Source organism: Leptodactylus fuscus, chromosome 1 (genome assembly GCF_031893055.1).
Source record: "Leptodactylus fuscus isolate aLepFus1 chromosome 1, aLepFus1.hap2, whole genome shotgun sequence".
NCBI classification, from domain to species: domain Eukaryota; kingdom Metazoa; phylum Chordata; class Amphibia; order Anura; family Leptodactylidae; genus Leptodactylus; species Leptodactylus fuscus.
This window is the reverse complement of record NC_134265.1, coordinates 280239654-280256804: the sequence shown is the minus strand read 5'-3', so window position 1 is coordinate 280256804 and position 17151 is coordinate 280239654. Positions and strand designations below refer to the sequence as shown.

Below are 17151 nucleotides of genomic sequence, written 5' to 3'. Positions count from 1 at the left end.
TGATGAGCTTGTGCAAATTGTAGCCTCAGTTTCCTGTTCTTAGCTGAAAGGAGTGGCACCCGGTGTGGTCTTCTGCTGCTGTAGCCCATCTGCCTCAAAGTTCGACGTACTGTGCGTTCAGAGATGCTCTTCTGGCTACCTTGGTTGTAACGGGTGGCTATTTGAGTCACTGTTGCCTTTCTATCAGCTCGAACCAGTCTGGCCATTCTCCTCTGACCTCTGGCATCAACAACGCATTTCCGCCCACAGAACTGCCGCTCACTGGATGTTTTTTCTTTTTCGGACCATTCTCTGTAAACCCTAGAGATGGTTATGCGTGAAAATCCCAGTAGATCAGCAGTTTCTGAAATACTCAGACCAGCCCTTCTGGCACCAACAACCATGCCACGTTCAAAGGCACTCAAATCACCTTTCTTCCCCATACTGATGCTCGGTTTGAACTGCAGGAGATTGTCTTGACCATGTCTACATGCCTAAATGTACTGAGTTGCCGCCATGTGATTGGCTGATTAGAAATTAAGTGTTAACGAGCAGTTGGACAGGTGTATCTAATAAAGTGGCCGGTGAGTGTATATTCTATTCTATTCTTATTGTCAGAGTAGGCCCCATGAAGAGCCTCCTGGAGGATGAATGTAAATTGTCCTCCACTGTTGGCAGATACAATGCTGCATTACTTAATACCCTCTGTGCCCTGTTGTTCTATACATTCCATAACATTCGCTCTTGGTATGATCACTGCAAGTTTAGTACCAGAGGTTTTGAGGCTTCTCTATGTGCTGTTTACTTTGGTGAAGCCATGGCTTTTTTCTGGCATCTCTAATGTGCAGGCCATTTCTATGTAAGTATCTCCATAGTGCATAGTGTACCTGATGACCTGGGTTCTAGAAGTTACTTATAGGCTTCTCGATGCATTCTGACAAGTTTTTCTTTGTGAAATGTTTCTTGGTCTACCTGAGCCTGGCTTGGGATTAATAGAAACCATTTTCTACCTTTTGATCAGAGTGTGAACAGAACTGACTGGCACTATAAACTATTTGCATATCTTTTATATCCTTTGTGTGATGTACTGTATAAAGCTGAATTTGATTTGCTTGCAGATCTTTTCATTGTTGGTTACCAAGGTATGGGGATAGAAAAAGAACAGTAAGTGCAGCCTCAATGAAATGTTCAAGGGTTTCTCAAGAGCTTAGAAAAACATCTACTATTTACATACAGACATTAAGTACATTTAGGCAAAGCACAGGTGTGAATACAAACCATTATTGCCATCTCAACCTGTGTGTGGCAACAAATATATAATATGAGCCCAAACATTCACTGTAAACTGATCAGGGAAATCTGACGGTTTTGCTTATGATCACTAAGGGTCAGGGCTGTTCTAATATATAAGTGGGACTCGTTTTCCTAAGTGGACAAGTGACAAGCAGTGGGTCTGCCCCCATTGCACCAGCTGCCTCACTTGCATAATACTTCAAAGTTGTTGTTGCGAGGATCACTCGCAACTCTGCAACAAGTTTCCCAAAAATAGATTCAAACTACGGTGCCTTATTCCATTTTATACATATTTAACCCTTTTACAAAAGTGACATACCGGTAAATAACATATGATTTATCACTGCAAAGTCCTCTGTATCATGGTGGTGGATATACTTCAGGGATGTGTTAGACAGGGCCATACAGTGAAATAATTTTTGGGAAAGATGTGGAATCTCTGCTGGGAAATCCATTTTGTAGCTCGGATTGTTTTTGGTGGAAATATTAACAGTGAATCCTTAGCACCACTTTTATACTACATTTTGTGTGTAAGCAAATACTGTACTTTCTACACTATAAATGGCTCAATGTGCCTTTATCCAAAGAAGGTGTAATCCTTATCTTCTTATGGTCTACATTAGCATCTGATTGTCATATTCTCAATTTCCCAGCACCTGCATTCACCATAATCTTCAATGGAAAGGAGCTGTTTTTGCATGTGGCTATATCACCAACCTAAAAGGTTTTAATGCTATCAACAATCTTCTTGGTAGAAAATAGGTGTTTCATTTTTGGTTGTCCCAGGGTGCCCAGTGTAAGTCCATTCACACCTATGAAATTGGTCAGGTTTGCCAATGGTACTCCCATAGAAGTAAATGGAGATGTGGCTTGCATATCACTACTTCATCCACATGGAGCACCCAGGAACCCAATTTTCATGATTGTTGGGGAGGTGGTGTTAGCAGGAAAGCACTTTTAAGAATATGGAGAATGTGGTGGATCTCAGAGGTAGCATTTATGGCATATCCCAATAAGGGTGAGGTCACACAGAGTTGCCATATGGCCAAAAACTGCACTGACACGTGATTTCACTGCAAACTGCTGCAAATGTTAAATGGATTGTAAATGGCTGTACTGCATGCATCTGCAGGCAAGCAGTGGATTTATTTGCAAAATCGGACGGCCTATTTACAGTCAGTTTACACTGCACGCTTGTACGATTTTTAGTGGCATTGCTGTTGCGATGTGGCCACGTTGTGTGAATTCCTTTCATGTCCTAAAGCTGTCAGAATATTTTGGAAGTTATCATATCCCTTGAAGGGAGAACATGCTAGCAGAAATATGAAAGATAGGGACAGAGATGGGACGCTAACACTTTATTATCTTTAGTAGTAGCCTGCTGCCTGGCCCTTGCTTCGGACTAGAGTGCCTTCTGTTGCAGGTTTATGTAGGAATTGGTGACGAAGGGGTCACTCTTGTCTCATGGGCCCGCTGAGGGTTTCACCTGCTCCCCTATGTGTCAGTCAGGGCCTGGATGTCTATAACAAAGTGGCATGTCTACATCACAATGGCCTGAGTTAGTTAGTTGATGGCTTCACTATCATGATATGCAAGCAAGGTAGTATTAATGGTGGGTGACCCTGCAGATGTTGAAATCTACTTGCATGACATAACTGGAACGTCAGTGCTTGGGTATTCTTTGGTATTAATGCTGATGTCAGTGCGAGCAAACAATGATGTTTCAGAAGCCGTTCTCGGTTCTTGCTGTGTCTTTGATGTTCCCCTGTAAGCTGTTTACACATATAAAATGCTCGATGTATTCTCTGGCCAAGAACATCTGTTTTTGAACCAGTAACCATTTCTTTTGATGACCGTCCAGGTGGTATGTCTCTCAGACACGAGAACTGTGCATGTGCCGGCCAGATCTCATGGATCCTCTTATGAATTATGTGTCCTTTGACAGTCGAGCCCCAATAAAAACATAGCAATTGGCATCCATTCTCATAGCAACGTCTTGAAAATTTTATGATCATAAAGTGATTTTATTCAGCACGATATTTTACAAAGACTAAACCTCTTCTGATATTAATGATGAGCACCAGCTTGTGCGTGTCTTTGCTCTAGCTTTTCACTATGTGTAGTATTTCTCCCAGCCCTACCTGATACATTCAGTAAAGTATGATCTTGGCCTTCATAACAATGGAGAATTACAGCCTGGTCTTCTTTTCTTAGATCATATTTAATAGGTCTTTCCCTAGACTTTGCCTATTTATGTTTTTCTTCCGTTGTTGCAGATACAGAAACCCTTGGACTAGAAGCAGGCAGTGGGTTAGCGGCCTGGAAGCTGAATGAACAGCTCTTTCCATGCGATGTTTGTGGAAAAGTATTTGGTCGACAGCAGACTTTATCTCGACATCTGTTATTGCACACAGGTACACTTTACATTATTGTGAATTCTGTGATTAAAGAGATTTTTCGGGACTGAGATGACTTATTCCCCTCCCCGCATCTCGACCAATCAGCTGTTTTAGTAGTTTTTGTGAATTTTGAGTGGTGTGTCTTGTTGGATACGTAACTGAACATACATTATATACCCCCTCATTTCTATGATGATACAGTCAGTTGTTTCCCCAATAACCTCTGTGTTCACTCAAGTGCTGCAGGTTCTTCACCATTTCCCAAGGAGAGTACTGTATATTATACAGTGGCTATACTTGATACTGCTGTTCTCCTGCATTCAGGCGCAGTGTTCATTGAAAATCGACAGAAGAAAAAGTCCTGCATAGAAAACTTTTTCTTTCACTAAATTCAGTTTCTAAATTGCAAACACCCGTGTGTAACTTTTTGTTTTAGCGGTCCGCCTCTCTGTTGTTTGAGTGCCCCGATGGACTTGAATAACGGAGATGCAATACTATGGTACTTGAATGTGACCAAGCTGCAAGCAGACTATGTGACTGATGAATTTGAAGTTACATGGCCTGTGAAGGAGAAGCATTGCCCACCAGAATGCTGCTGTTTCATTTGGATGATCTGTGGGGGTCCCCAACGATTTACACCTGCCAGTCTGCTAACCTATGCTAAGCATATTTAAAGGGATACTACCATTAAAATCAAATTTTTTCTCGTTGACACGTAGGAATGGCCTTAAGAAAGGCTATTCTTCTCCTACCTTTAGATGTCTTCTCCGCGCCGCCATTCGGTATAAATCCCGGTTTTCTTGGGTATGCAAATGAGTTCTCTTGCAGCACTGGGGGCGCCCCAATGCTGCCAGAGAACTCTCCAGCGCCGCCTCCATCTTCTTCACGTGTATTCTTCTGGTGCAGGCGGTCAAACATCTAGGTCTCGGGCAGAGCCAACTGCGCATGGCCGCGGCCACAAGAAAAATTGCCGCTTACACAGTAAGTAAGCGGCCATTTTCTTGTGGTCTGTGGGCATGCGCAGTCGGCTCTGCTCTAGGCCCGAAGCCTAGCACCGGAGCACCGGAAGAGGACGCGTGAAGAGGCCGTTCCTGAAGAAGATGGAGGCAGCGCTGGCGAGTTCTCTCGCAACATTGGGGACGCCCCCAGTGCTGTGAGAGAACTCATTTGCATACCAAAGAAAACCGGGATTTACACCAAACGGCAGCCCGGAGAAGACACCTAAAGGCAGGAGAAGAATAGCCTTTCTTAAGGCTATTCCTACATGTCAACGAGAAAAAAATTGATTTTAATGGTAGGATCCCTTTAAGTCTTGAAAAACCTTTTTAGAGTATTTTCACACAGAGTATTTTGCAGGCGGATTTTGATGTGGAATCCACCTGCAAAAATATCTCCCATTCATTTCAATGGGAGTCAATCGCTTTTTTTCCCTGCTATCAATTTTTTTTTCAACAAGTAGGAAAAAGAAGCAACATGCCCTATCTTCCCACATATTTTGCAACTGAGTCAGCTGCGGCTTCTACAGCTCGAGACTCCCTCCTAATTAGGCCCATTCACTCGGGCCTTCATCAGGAGCACAGCATCAGCATCCCGTTGCGGCTAGCCGCTTGGAGAAGTCACATGGTGGAAAAGATTTCCATCGTATGAACATACCCTTGCCCATCTAAAAGTATGCCCTTAAATCCATATGCATTATCTTCCTAATAAAATTTGTAATAAATCGTACATATCCCATTTGTACCATCCCAAGTTTGGTTTTCATCTTATGGTAACCTATCGATTTGCTACTTTGTGGACAGCAATAGGCATTTCTGTAATCTTTTACGGACAGACCTTTTTATTTGCTGTATATAATACTGTATAGCGTAAATGGTGGAGGATTAAGACAAAAACAGAATTACTAGAAAATACTTGCTTTCCATAAAATCTAGTTTATTTTGTTAATTTAGTCATACTGTTTTTCTATTTTCCTGTATAGAAGAGAGAAAGTACAAGTGCCATTTGTGCCCATATGCTGCAAAGTGCCGGGCTAACCTGAACCAGCACCTAACTGTTCATGCGGTAAAGTTGGTGAGCACTGATACCGAAGACATTGTCAGTGCAGTCATTTCTGATACCACTGAGAAAAAGAAGAACCCATATTACTATAGGTGAGATATGCAGATGTGCTTGTGTTCTTTTTTCAGTATTCCATGTACTTGGATGTAATATGTTTTCAGCCATGTTCAGTAGTTGTGTAGCTTCCACATGCTTTAAACTGAGTCGAACATCCCACCAATCTCTTTTAAATCGCTGTGCATTAGAATTTTATAACCCTTATGCCTCGTTCACACTTGCTGCCTGCTGTTCATCCGCTGTGAATTGCAGAAAAATAGATTGGAAACTGTTTGCAAACGGTCCATTTACAGTAAAAACCCATTCACTTCAATGGATCTTTAAAGCAATCCGCAGTTGTCTGTTTGCAGCCTCTCCGCTGTGAATCCGCTTTTTTTTGGACGAACACAAAGTCCTGCATGTCAGGGGCCACACAGTGGCTCAGTGGTTAGCATTGCAGCCTTGCAGCGCTGGAGTCCTGGTGTTCAAATCCCACCAAGGGCAGAAAACCATCTGCAAGGAGTTTGTATGTTCTCCCCGTGTTTGCATGGATTTCCATCCCATATTCCAAAAAAGACATACTGATAGGGAAAAAATGTACATTGTGAGCTCTATGTGGGGCTCACAATCTACATTTAAAAAAAAAAAAAAAAGTCCTGCATGTCCGACTTTGTGTCTGTCTGAAAAAAAAGCGGACTCGCGACGGAGAGGCTGCAAACAGACACCTGCGGATTGCTTTAAAGATCCATTGAAGTGAATGGGTTATTAAACGGACCGTTTGCAAACCGTTCCCAATATGTTTTATCTGCTGTTTCAGCGGATCATGATGGATGGACAACAGGCAGAAGTGTGAAAGCCCCCTGACTCATGATTAAACAGAATTACTCTTAACCCTTCCTAGAAGTCCTGTATCTTTTGTCCTATATTGTTTGGGGGTTTTGTTGGTTTTTTCCCTCTAAACACTGAACCTGTCCCTTTGCTCTTTAGCACAATGAACTGGGCCCTTCCACGGTGCATGTCCTGCTCACTAAATAACAGCCGGTGGCAGCATTGTGTTCATAATCTCGCACTGACTGGGACATGAAGTTCCTGGAAGCTTGTGAAATAGTGCAGAGTAACCTGGGAAGCTGTCCAGATTGTTTGAATTGGTTTCTGAGGTGCCGTGTGCTCTCTACTTAGCAACAAACCAGCCTTTACAACTGTATTTGGCAGGGCTACATTGCTTCTCTGTTGCCCAGAGGAATCTGCTAGGTGATGTGCAGCATCTGGAACATGTAGTTCCCAATTAACATCATCATTATACTCTACAGTGTAATGTCATGATACACATCCGGCAAAATGTATACAGCTCGAAGAGCTCTTTTTCTTCGTTCAGTACTGCAGGGGTTAACAAGCAACAATATTACTCTGTCAAGTCATATAATGCAGTTTATCTATGGATTGTCAAGAAATCAAGGTTCATGAGAGGAAGCAGAAGTATGCCTCAGTGGGGATTATATTAAGACCAGCATTTGCTACAGTGGTTTTAACCTGTTCTCTGCTGTTGTCAGAAGCACCAACATTACTAAGAGGTGCACACTCTTTAATAATTGTGCCGCATCTCAGGTAGACTATTCACCAGAAACCGAAATATACACCAGCTTGGGGACTGGCATAGATTTTAGACATTATTATTATTCACACCATTTCCCTGCTACTAATAATTTTACATTTGTCCAAGCCATTCCCACGTTTTAAAGGTGCCATGACCAGCAGAAACGTTGCAGTTTTGCATACATATATGACCAAACTTGTGATTTATATCATATGTTTTATGCCAGAAACTGGTGTATGATAAATTTCCCCATCATAAGGAAAATATTTCCGGGTATTATGTACTGTCTGTGTGTGAGATTATATATATATGTATTTGAGTAGTCTCAAACATTAATAATTAGATTGATCTTAAGTCCATATTTAGAATAGTAACTATTTAGTGGCACTAATTCTGGCTTTATGGCTGCTTTGATGTGAGGGATGTGGGATGTGACCTTTTTCTCTGCATCTCTTATAGCTGTCATGTTTGTGGCTTTGAGACCGAGCTGAATGTCCAGTTTGTGAGCCACATGTCTCTTCATGTAGACAAGGAGCAATGGATGTATTCCATTTGCTGCAGTGCTTGTGATTTTGTCACCATGGAAGAAGCTGACATGAGGACCCACGTCAGCTCAAAACACTCAGGTGAGGATAGGAGGGCTTTATTCTGCATGGCTTCTTGTGAGCAGGATGAAAACTTTATGTTGTCCCAGATTATTGTCTACCATGGAAATTCAGAAAGTGTATTGTGAAAATGAAATAAATTAAATCAGTGGTTTACTTTTATTGTTGTAAACATATGTTTAATACATTGTTGTTTTTATGTGCCTATTAATGGAAAAATAGCAGTGGTGACAAAGCCAGACCTTTTTTTTTTTTTTTTTTTACGTTTTGCAGTGTAGAATTAAAGAGAAAAACCAGAGTCACCTTGTTATCAGTAGAGTCTGTTGGCAGGATAATCGGTATCAAACTAATAACAGCACCTTTGCAGGGCGGCTTCTACACTTTCCACAGATGCCTTCCTTATTCTACATTGCAGCTCCATTTTCATGAAAATTCATGTTTTATTCTTATGTAAATTAGCTGAAAAAAGCTTTAGGGGCGTTTCTTCTTCTCCCAAGGTTTTACTCTCTACTCTTGATAACTGCCTGTAACTGCAGACAACATGGAAGCAATGAGGGCGGAGGTAGTTAGGTGCAGTTATCTATAGTGGAGAACAAAGCCCTGGCAGAAAAATAAAACACTTCTAAAGCCCTTTTCAGGTAATTTACATAAGGATAAAAATCTGGTTTTCATGAAAACATAGCTTCAATGCTAAATAAGTAGGGCATCTTTGGAAAGTGTAGACGCTATCCTGCAAGGTACTGTCATTTAGTTAGTTACTAGTGTTGAGCGAGTAGCATTCAATAGAATACCTCACCGCCATAGGAATGCGTGTAAGCGGTCGAACACCGAGGTGTTAAGTGAATCGAATATTCAATGTGTTTAACCCTTGGTGTTTGGACGCTTACACGCATTCCTATGGCGGTGAGGTATTTGATCAAATACTACTCGCTCAACACTATTAGTTACCCATTTTCCTGTTGACAGACTCCCTTTAAAGGATGGACAAGTTAATGGCACCTTTGTTGTACTGCTTGAAGCCCAGATAAGGATGAACAGCAATACTAAACACAGAGAGAAGGTTCTGTACACATTATTTGTCTTCTACATACATCTGAAACTGAAAGACCGTCAGATAAATGAAATTATTTCCTTCAAAGGAAACTTCTTACATTGACATTTCTCTCCTGCCACAGGATAAAATAATACCATTGGCCATCTTCTTCTAGCAAACTATAAGCAGTTCTGCAGTATGGAAGGTGACCATAAGAGATTGCCGATGTGTGGTGTTCTTTGCTGGTTTCTAGACATGCATCACCCGTTATAGCAACGGACATTAACTGTAGCAGAGTAAAGGACACAGACAGAGCCCCCTCCGTCTGTGTCCGTTCCTATTGACACTAATGTAAACAACATGATGGACGCTTTCTTCTGTCATGTACGTTTACCCTGCTTACATGACTTTTTCTTCCATCAGAAAAGTAAAAAACATAATGGAAGCTTTCTGTAACATGCAATATACAACGCACTTGTGCTTTCATGCATTTCCAGGAGGAATAACAAAAAAAAAAAAAAAAAATAGACACGTTATAATAACACTTTTTAACTCCAGGACAAACTGTTGCATCTTGGCCAATATAGAAATGTTCATGTGAGTGTAGCCCCTGGTTGACATGGACCACTGTGACGGGTAAAAATGATCTAAAATTAATACACAATTGATATGTTTTCTTTTCTATAGGAGATGAAAGAAAGACCCCCAGTGAATCAATAAGCCCCTCTTCTTCGTCATTGTCAGCACTTAGTGATTCAGCCAACAGTAAAGAAGACTCTGACACCCCGCTAAGAAACCAGACTTCAAACAGCTTGTTGGTTATTTCTGTAGGACATGGCTCCCAGCCTTTTGTTAGCAGTGAAGAGAAATCTGACAAAGGTAAGTGTTGCTGGCATGAACTAGTAGAATAATCATACAATTATTACCTGTGTTATCCATCTGTATGCAAATCTAGGTGTACGCAGACTATGTTTGTATAAGAAGCTAGGAAGTGACCAAGTAACCCTATATGTTGTGGAATGAGTCTGACACTTATATTTATATTGAATGGCAAGATGGTGAACTTGCATTGCTCAAAATGAGTTCTAACATGCAGCATCCCCAGCTATCTGCTGTATGAAGGGTCCCCTTCACTGTTCACCAGGTGCATCTCTGTACATTGGTGGCTGTCATGGCATCTCATTCCCATACACAGAGCTATAATACCAAGCATGGCCAGTACAGACCCTTTGGTCAGCTAATCGAGGGGGTGACTGGAATTATACCACCATTGACTTCACAATGATGTCCTATCCCAGGAATAAGCCATCAGTATTAAACTCCAATAATCCCCTTAAGATATATCCTTTTTGTTTATGGCCATTCCAAATATTTCTACGTGGTGAATATGGTTTTAGCTTGTTACTATGTTTTACTGTCAGTTTATAAGTTCTCTACAATTCCTTATGACAACAGAACTTACCTCCATCTTCCACTATGTGATCTATTGTATTTGCAGGTTTTGAATGTGTGTTTTGCAATTTTGTCTGCAAAACAAAACCAATGTTTGAGCGACACCTGCAGATTCACCTGATCACTCGAATGTACGAGTGTGACGTGTGCCATAAGTTCATGAAAACGCCGGAACAGCTGGTAGAACACAAGAAATGCCACACAGTCCCTACCGGTGGGCTCAAGTAAGGAAAGCAAGTACAAAAACTTTTCCTGTGTTAAGCATATGTAATGTTATGTTGCATTTAATATCATTATTTTGTATATGTTATATGCTAGATATTCTCCATACGGTTATTTTTATATAGATATCAATACACAATTATAGCTTTCCTTTATTACTATCAGCCGTTTGGGTTCTTATAAGGCTATGTACATACTGACATTGTCTTGTCTGTGGTTGTGCTCTGCCATCCATCATTCTGTCAGTTTTCCGGTGCATTGTTCTAACCTTATGACGGACCAGGACCATGGACAGGACAATACCAGTGCTACAGTCACATTTGTACCACTTAAGTCAGTTACACTTGTCCAAGATATATCTTGTAGATTTAGCTTATTTTTATTACATGATAGAGCATGATTGTAGTTGAGAGCAAAGATAATACAATGCAGCATTAATAAGCAGATTTAATTTGATAAACTCAGATTTCATTGAAATCTCTGTGGGGAAGGTTCTGCCATTTAGAGAGTAATATACTGTAGAAATACATTATGGCACACCAAAGTGTACACTGTGTGGTAATATTTAAGAGTCAATACAATAGGCAATATGACCACCTGATCAGACTGTGCAAAGTGTGTGTGGGGGGGGGGGATTAAGACTCCGGTCCCGTGTGCCAGATTTAAAATCAACTCTAGTCAAGGACTTGCATAGATCTCTGGAATAACTCCTGCCAGTTATAGTAAATTTGTTGGATATAGGCATCTCTGACTCTTCCTACCTTGGTCTCTGTCCCGCTCGGTGTACAAGGGTGTACAACCAATTATGTGCCACATTTCTGTGGCCATGTGTCAAAGACGCGCCACATCTACACCCATGTGCCAGAAAAGCGGTACAAGTGGGTTAGTAAATTTCCCCCATTAACTGTTTAAATGCAGTAGTCACAACAGCTCTGATGCTCAAGGCTGCTTGCTGGAAACACAGAAGTCATGTCCACATCAAAGGAGAGAAAAATGGAAGGTGGTAATGGGGGAAGGGGATAATGGAGGCTAACCAAATTGACAGGACTAGAGTTGTATTGTCTTTTGCATGATGGGTTGGCACCAGTGGCGTAACTAGGAATGGCGGGGCCCCGTGGTGAACTTTTGACATGGGCCCCCCCCCCATCCCAACTGACGCCGAAGACCTCAACTGACCCCCTCCTCCGCACTCTATTATGTCCCTTACTTACTTGCCCCTGCACACAGTATTAACCCCAATAGTGTCCCCTGCACACACAGTATTAACCCCAATAGTGTCCCCTGCACACACAGTATTAACCCCAATAGTGTCCCCTGCACACACAGTATTAACCCCAATAGTGTCCCCTGCACACACAGTATTAACCCCAATAGTGTCCCCTGCACACACAGTGTTAACCCCAATAGTGTCCCCTGCACACACAGTGTTAACCCCTATAGTGTCCCCTGCACACACAGTGTTAATCCCTATAGTGTCCCCTGCACACACAGTATTAACCCCTATAGTGTCCCCTGCACACACAGTGTTAACCCCTATAGTGTCCCCTGCACACACAGTGTTAACCCCGGGCCCTATAGTGTCCCCTGCACACACAGTGTTAACCCCTATAGTGTCCCCTGCACACACAGTGTTAACCCCTATAGTGTCCCCTGCACACACAGTGTTAACCCCTATAGTGTCCCCTGCACACACAGTGTTAACCCCGGGCCCTATAGTGTCCCCTGCACACACAGTGTTAACCCCGGGCCCTATAGTGTCCCCTGCACACACAGTGTTAACCCCTATAGTGTCCCCTGCACACACAGTGTTAACCCCTATAGTGTCCCCTGCACACACAGTGTTAACCCCTATAGTGTCCCCTGCACACACAGTGTTAACCCCTATAGTGTCCCCTGCACACACAGTGTTAACCCCTATAGTGTCCCCTGCACACACAGTATTAACCCCTATAGTGTCCCCTGCACACACAGTGTTAACCCCTATAGTGTCCCCTGCACACACAGTGTTAACCCCTATAGTGTCCCATGCACACACAGTGTTAACCCCTATAGTGTCCCCTACACACACAGTGTTAACCCCTATAGTGTCCCCTGCACACAGTGTTAACCCCAATAGTGTCCCTCTGTGTACACCCATAAACAATTATTATACTCTGGGGTCTTTTCAGACCCCAGAGTATAATAATCGGAGACTAAATCGGGAATAAAAACATAAAAAAAAAAACCCACTGTTGCTTCTTACCTGTTCCCCGGCTCCTGTGCTGTCCTCCTCTCGCGTCCTTCGTTAATGACGTCGGACGTCACATGACCCGGGAAGCATGCCGGGTTCATGTGACGTCAGAGACGTCAGACAGCAGTAGGACGGAGGCCTGGCAGGATCGCGGAGAGGTAAGTATCAGTTTTTTATGTTTATTACCTCTCCCGATCCGCCGGTCATTATACTCGGGGGTCTGCAAAGACCCCCGAGTATAATGATAGCCTCTGTGGGGCCCGCGGTGTCACTTGCCGATCCCGGCCCAGCCAGGATCGGCAAGTGAATAGGGCCCGTAACTGCCTATTGAAAAAAACCGCAGCGGTAGCGGCTGTCACCGGGCCCCCTAATGGCCCGGGCCCTGTGGCAGCTGCTACTGCTGCTACCACGGTAGTTACGCCCCTGGTTGGCACCATCATCAGGTACCAGCCTGGTTATGTAACACAAAGTAAAATAAAGGATATTTACTTCAGTCTGGTTAGTTTGGTGCCATTATTAGCTGCCATTTTTTTCTCCTGGGGTTGAGAACTAGAAAGACCTGTGTCTCCAAGGCTTCAAAGGCTGCCGTACTACAAGACTTCAAGAGCACATGCAGTTAAAGTAAAGAGGATGTCCAGGAGTTACAGAGAATAGCCGCAGAAATACTCACAATACTTACTGCTTCAGCCTTAATGGGTTCACTTGCTAAAGAACTTTTCCATAATCCCAAGCGCTTGACAAGATTGAAGGTCATATAAAATATAGTGGTTTTCTTTATTTCAGATCTTCACCTAATAGGATCATTCTCTTTTCTTTAGTAAGCTTACTGAACTCTAGAGCTTAATAGGACGCAGCGAAAGCTTATTCTATTGGCTTTCTAGTACAAACACAGTGTCAATGATTCTCATTCACATAGCATTGCACAATGTGACAGGGAAGTCAACAGCATCCGGTCTGTGACAGTCCCCCAAGTAGCATTTGGGACATTCTGGGACATCACACATTTCCTGGAAAATAGATCCTGAACTACACTGATCCATGCAGAAAAGGTTATAAATAAGAAATATGCTCTGATATACAATAGATCTTTAGGACTACCAGAACAGCGTGACATGCATCATAAATCGTGTGCCATGTGTGGTTAATTCTCTATATTCTCTATATTCCTTCAGTAACTACTCTATGAACAAGACTTATGTTGTTATACTGTATGATGTACTATTGGTGAATCAGATACGAGAATGAGAAGAAAATAGGAGCACTAGATACATCACATGGGCATTTCATCCATTTTGAAACTGGGAAACTGTGCTAGGAAGCAACAATGTGCCAGTGTATAGAATAGTCAATGAGTGACCTCAAGTTAGGAATAGTAATATACAATACTGATTTACTTTGTACATTTTTTTTGCAATTGTGCATTTGTGTCTGTATAGTCATTGACAGGTGGCATTTATCTAAAGGGTAATCACCATGGAGCCATATTAATAAGTATATTATCAAAAAAACGTAAAACAGATGTCTGGTTTCTGATGCAACCCTATTGCGGGACAGCATACATTAGAAGGGGATATGGAAATTTCAATCAATTGATTCCATATTTTTATGTTAATAGCTATATAAATTTGGTGAAGCAAGACTAGGAGTCCTTCTCCTACTGAAAGAGACTTAGGCCCGGTTCACATCTGCGTTCAGGATTCTGTTCAGGGAGTCCGCTAGGGGATCCTTCGAATAGAAACCTATACACAACCTGGGAAAACATGCAGGCCCCATAGATTATGATGGGGCCCGTTGTGGTTTCCATTCGGTTTCAGCTCAAAACATGCAGAGAGAAAAGTGCTGCTTGCAAGACTTTTCTCTCTGCATGTTTCGTACGGAAACCACACAGACCACACTATAGTCTATGGGGTCCGCGTGTTTTTCCAGGTAACTGCTTTTCTATGCGTATAGGTTTCCGTTCAGGGGGTCATGTGTGGTTATATGTGGAATGTTGAGCTGTTCAGCCCCATTCACATCAGTGTACCTGAGTGACAATACCAGACACATCCCTTGGTCAGGCATTGCACATGAATTTCTGATCCTAGACAACTTCAGAAGCCATTCAGTAACATAATAGATATGATGAAATTCAAGGCTGTCTTGCAGACTTTTACCCAAACACAGGCTGCTTTTCAGTGGTTAGGAGTAAATTCACAGACTGCAGACAGGCTGTCATAGAAAATTCCTTGAAACATTTCATGGTATTAGATGATCCACTCGCTAAATGGTAGACGTCAGTAAGTTTAAGAACACTGTCAGTATCAGACCAGAGACAACCAAGATAGTGTCAATATGTATCCCATTATGTGTTGTCTTTATTGCTTAACCATAGTAAACACATGGAAAGGTTAAAACTAACCGTCAATATGGTTTTCTGTTTTTTTGGGGGTTTTTTTGCCAGGTGCCCATTCTGCATTTACTCCACAAACCGCCCTGCAGCCATGGAATGTCACTTGAAAACGCACTACAAGATGGAGTACAAGTGTCGGATCTGCAAGACGGTCAAGGCAAACCAGCTGGAGCTGGAAGTGCACATCCGCGAGCATCGGCTCGGGAATCATTACAAGTGTGACCAGTGTGGCTACCTCTCAAAGACGGCCAATAAGCTGATTGAGCATGTGCGTGTCCACACAGGAGAGCGCCCCTTTCACTGTGACCAGTGCAGCTATAGCTGCAAACGCAAAGACAATCTCAATTTGCACAAGAAGCTCAAGCACTCTCCCCGCCAGACCTTCAGCTGCGAAGAGTGCCTGTTTAAGACCACCCATCCTTTTGTCTTTAGCCGTCATGTTAAGAAACACCAGAATGGTGAGTTCTTGGAAGAAGAAAAGAAAATCCAGACCGCAAACCAGAAAGAGGCTACCCCAGTGCTCCCTGTCAGTGACACCAGGAGCCTCTTGTCACCTCTCTCTGTCATGTCTGCCTCACAGGCTCTCCAAACAGTGGCTATGTCTGCTGCTCAAAGCAGTGGCATGGAGACACATTTAGCACTTAAAGCCTTTGCAGTAAATGGTAACTTATCATGCTTGGATAGGTACCAGAACTCAGAATTTGCTCATCTCATTCCCTTAACAATGCTCTTTCCTAAGAACCATTATGATGTCACATTCCATCCTCCCAGACCTCAAACGGCACCCCCTGGTGTCACCACACCGAAGCACTCCTTCCTTGCTTACCTTGGACTGACAGAAAGGGCAAAAACTGTTTAAGGATGGCCCTTGTCCTGTCTCGGAAATCCGGCAGGTAAACATTGCTGCAAAATATAAGTCTGAACGGTATGAAAATATGTACTGTATATCTTTAGCAAGATTAGTTAATGGGCTCTGTGTGTATACTTACTGCATTTACATAAAGCTGCTTACTCAAGTATTCAGAGAGGGAACCTACTGCATACTTCTACATATCAAGGCGCCGGCACATCAATGCCTCTGCATATGGTGAAGGCTTCTGCACTTATAAAACTATACAAGTATCTGTCTGCCTGAGAGAGAAGCGTGCAACATTCAATATGGAGGGCACTCTGAACATAGCCAAAATCAGTTCCACTATATGCATTACATTTTCATATTCCTTTATGCACCACTCCTGATATTTGTTATTGGCTTTTTATCACCTGTTTTCAGTGTATCACCTATATCCGTGACTGTCACTAATAATAATGAGCATCATGGGTTTGCAGTGTAAAGGCCTTTCACATAACCATGTTACATTGTTCTTGCAGATACAATTTATTGCAAATGTATCCATTACAGGTAATGGAGAACCTAAGATGTGAAACACCTTTCTGGTTTGTCACAAATTGTGCAACATATGACTTTAAAAATCATGTGGCACCTCTCCTTTTTAAGTATATACTTGTATTTTTGATTAAATAATTCTGGAACTTATTTTGTAATAACTCTGCGTTGTGGTGTTCCTCTGTTATTCCTCCTAGAAATTGACAGGTGGGGAGAAGGTTGTTCCTGTGCTATCTGACACTGTCCTGTCAATGCTGGCAGGATCCGATTGTGCAGGGACACACTCCTGTGAGACATTGATAGCATTCTGTTGTCAATTTATTCATAATTTCTTCAGGCGGAAAATACAGCGGAACAGAACACACAAAGTGTGTAGAGTTATGAGAAAATATACTCCAGAATGACTATTTTGTGAGGAATATAGGTATATACTAGAACAGACATGTCCGCATTGGGGACAGGTCCTCTACAAGT

The 17151-nt window shown here is 42.4% G+C and overlaps 1 protein-coding gene across 2 annotated transcripts in view; it reads left to right on the top strand.

The window, feature by feature from the left end:
* The window catches only part of ZNF827 (zinc finger protein 827), a 116876-nt gene extending 100085 nt beyond the window's left edge, over positions 1–16791 (top strand). Inside the window, exons 9-14 of one of the 2 annotated variants that reach the window (XM_075287977.1) lie at positions 3549–3686; positions 5650–5821; positions 7819–7985; positions 9685–9876; positions 10496–10673; positions 15342–16791. In XM_075287977.1, the coding sequence (XP_075144078.1) occupies positions 3549–3686; positions 5650–5821; positions 7819–7985; positions 9685–9876; positions 10496–10673; positions 15342–16149 (1655 nt within the window). In that variant the 3' untranslated portion in view covers positions 16150–16791. Of the gene's footprint in view, positions 1–3548; positions 3687–5649; positions 5822–7818; positions 7986–9684; positions 9877–10495; positions 10687–15341 lie in introns of both variants that reach the window. The other variant, XM_075287978.1, reaches the window with a different exon arrangement.
* Positions 16792–17151: the final 360 nt, after the last annotated feature.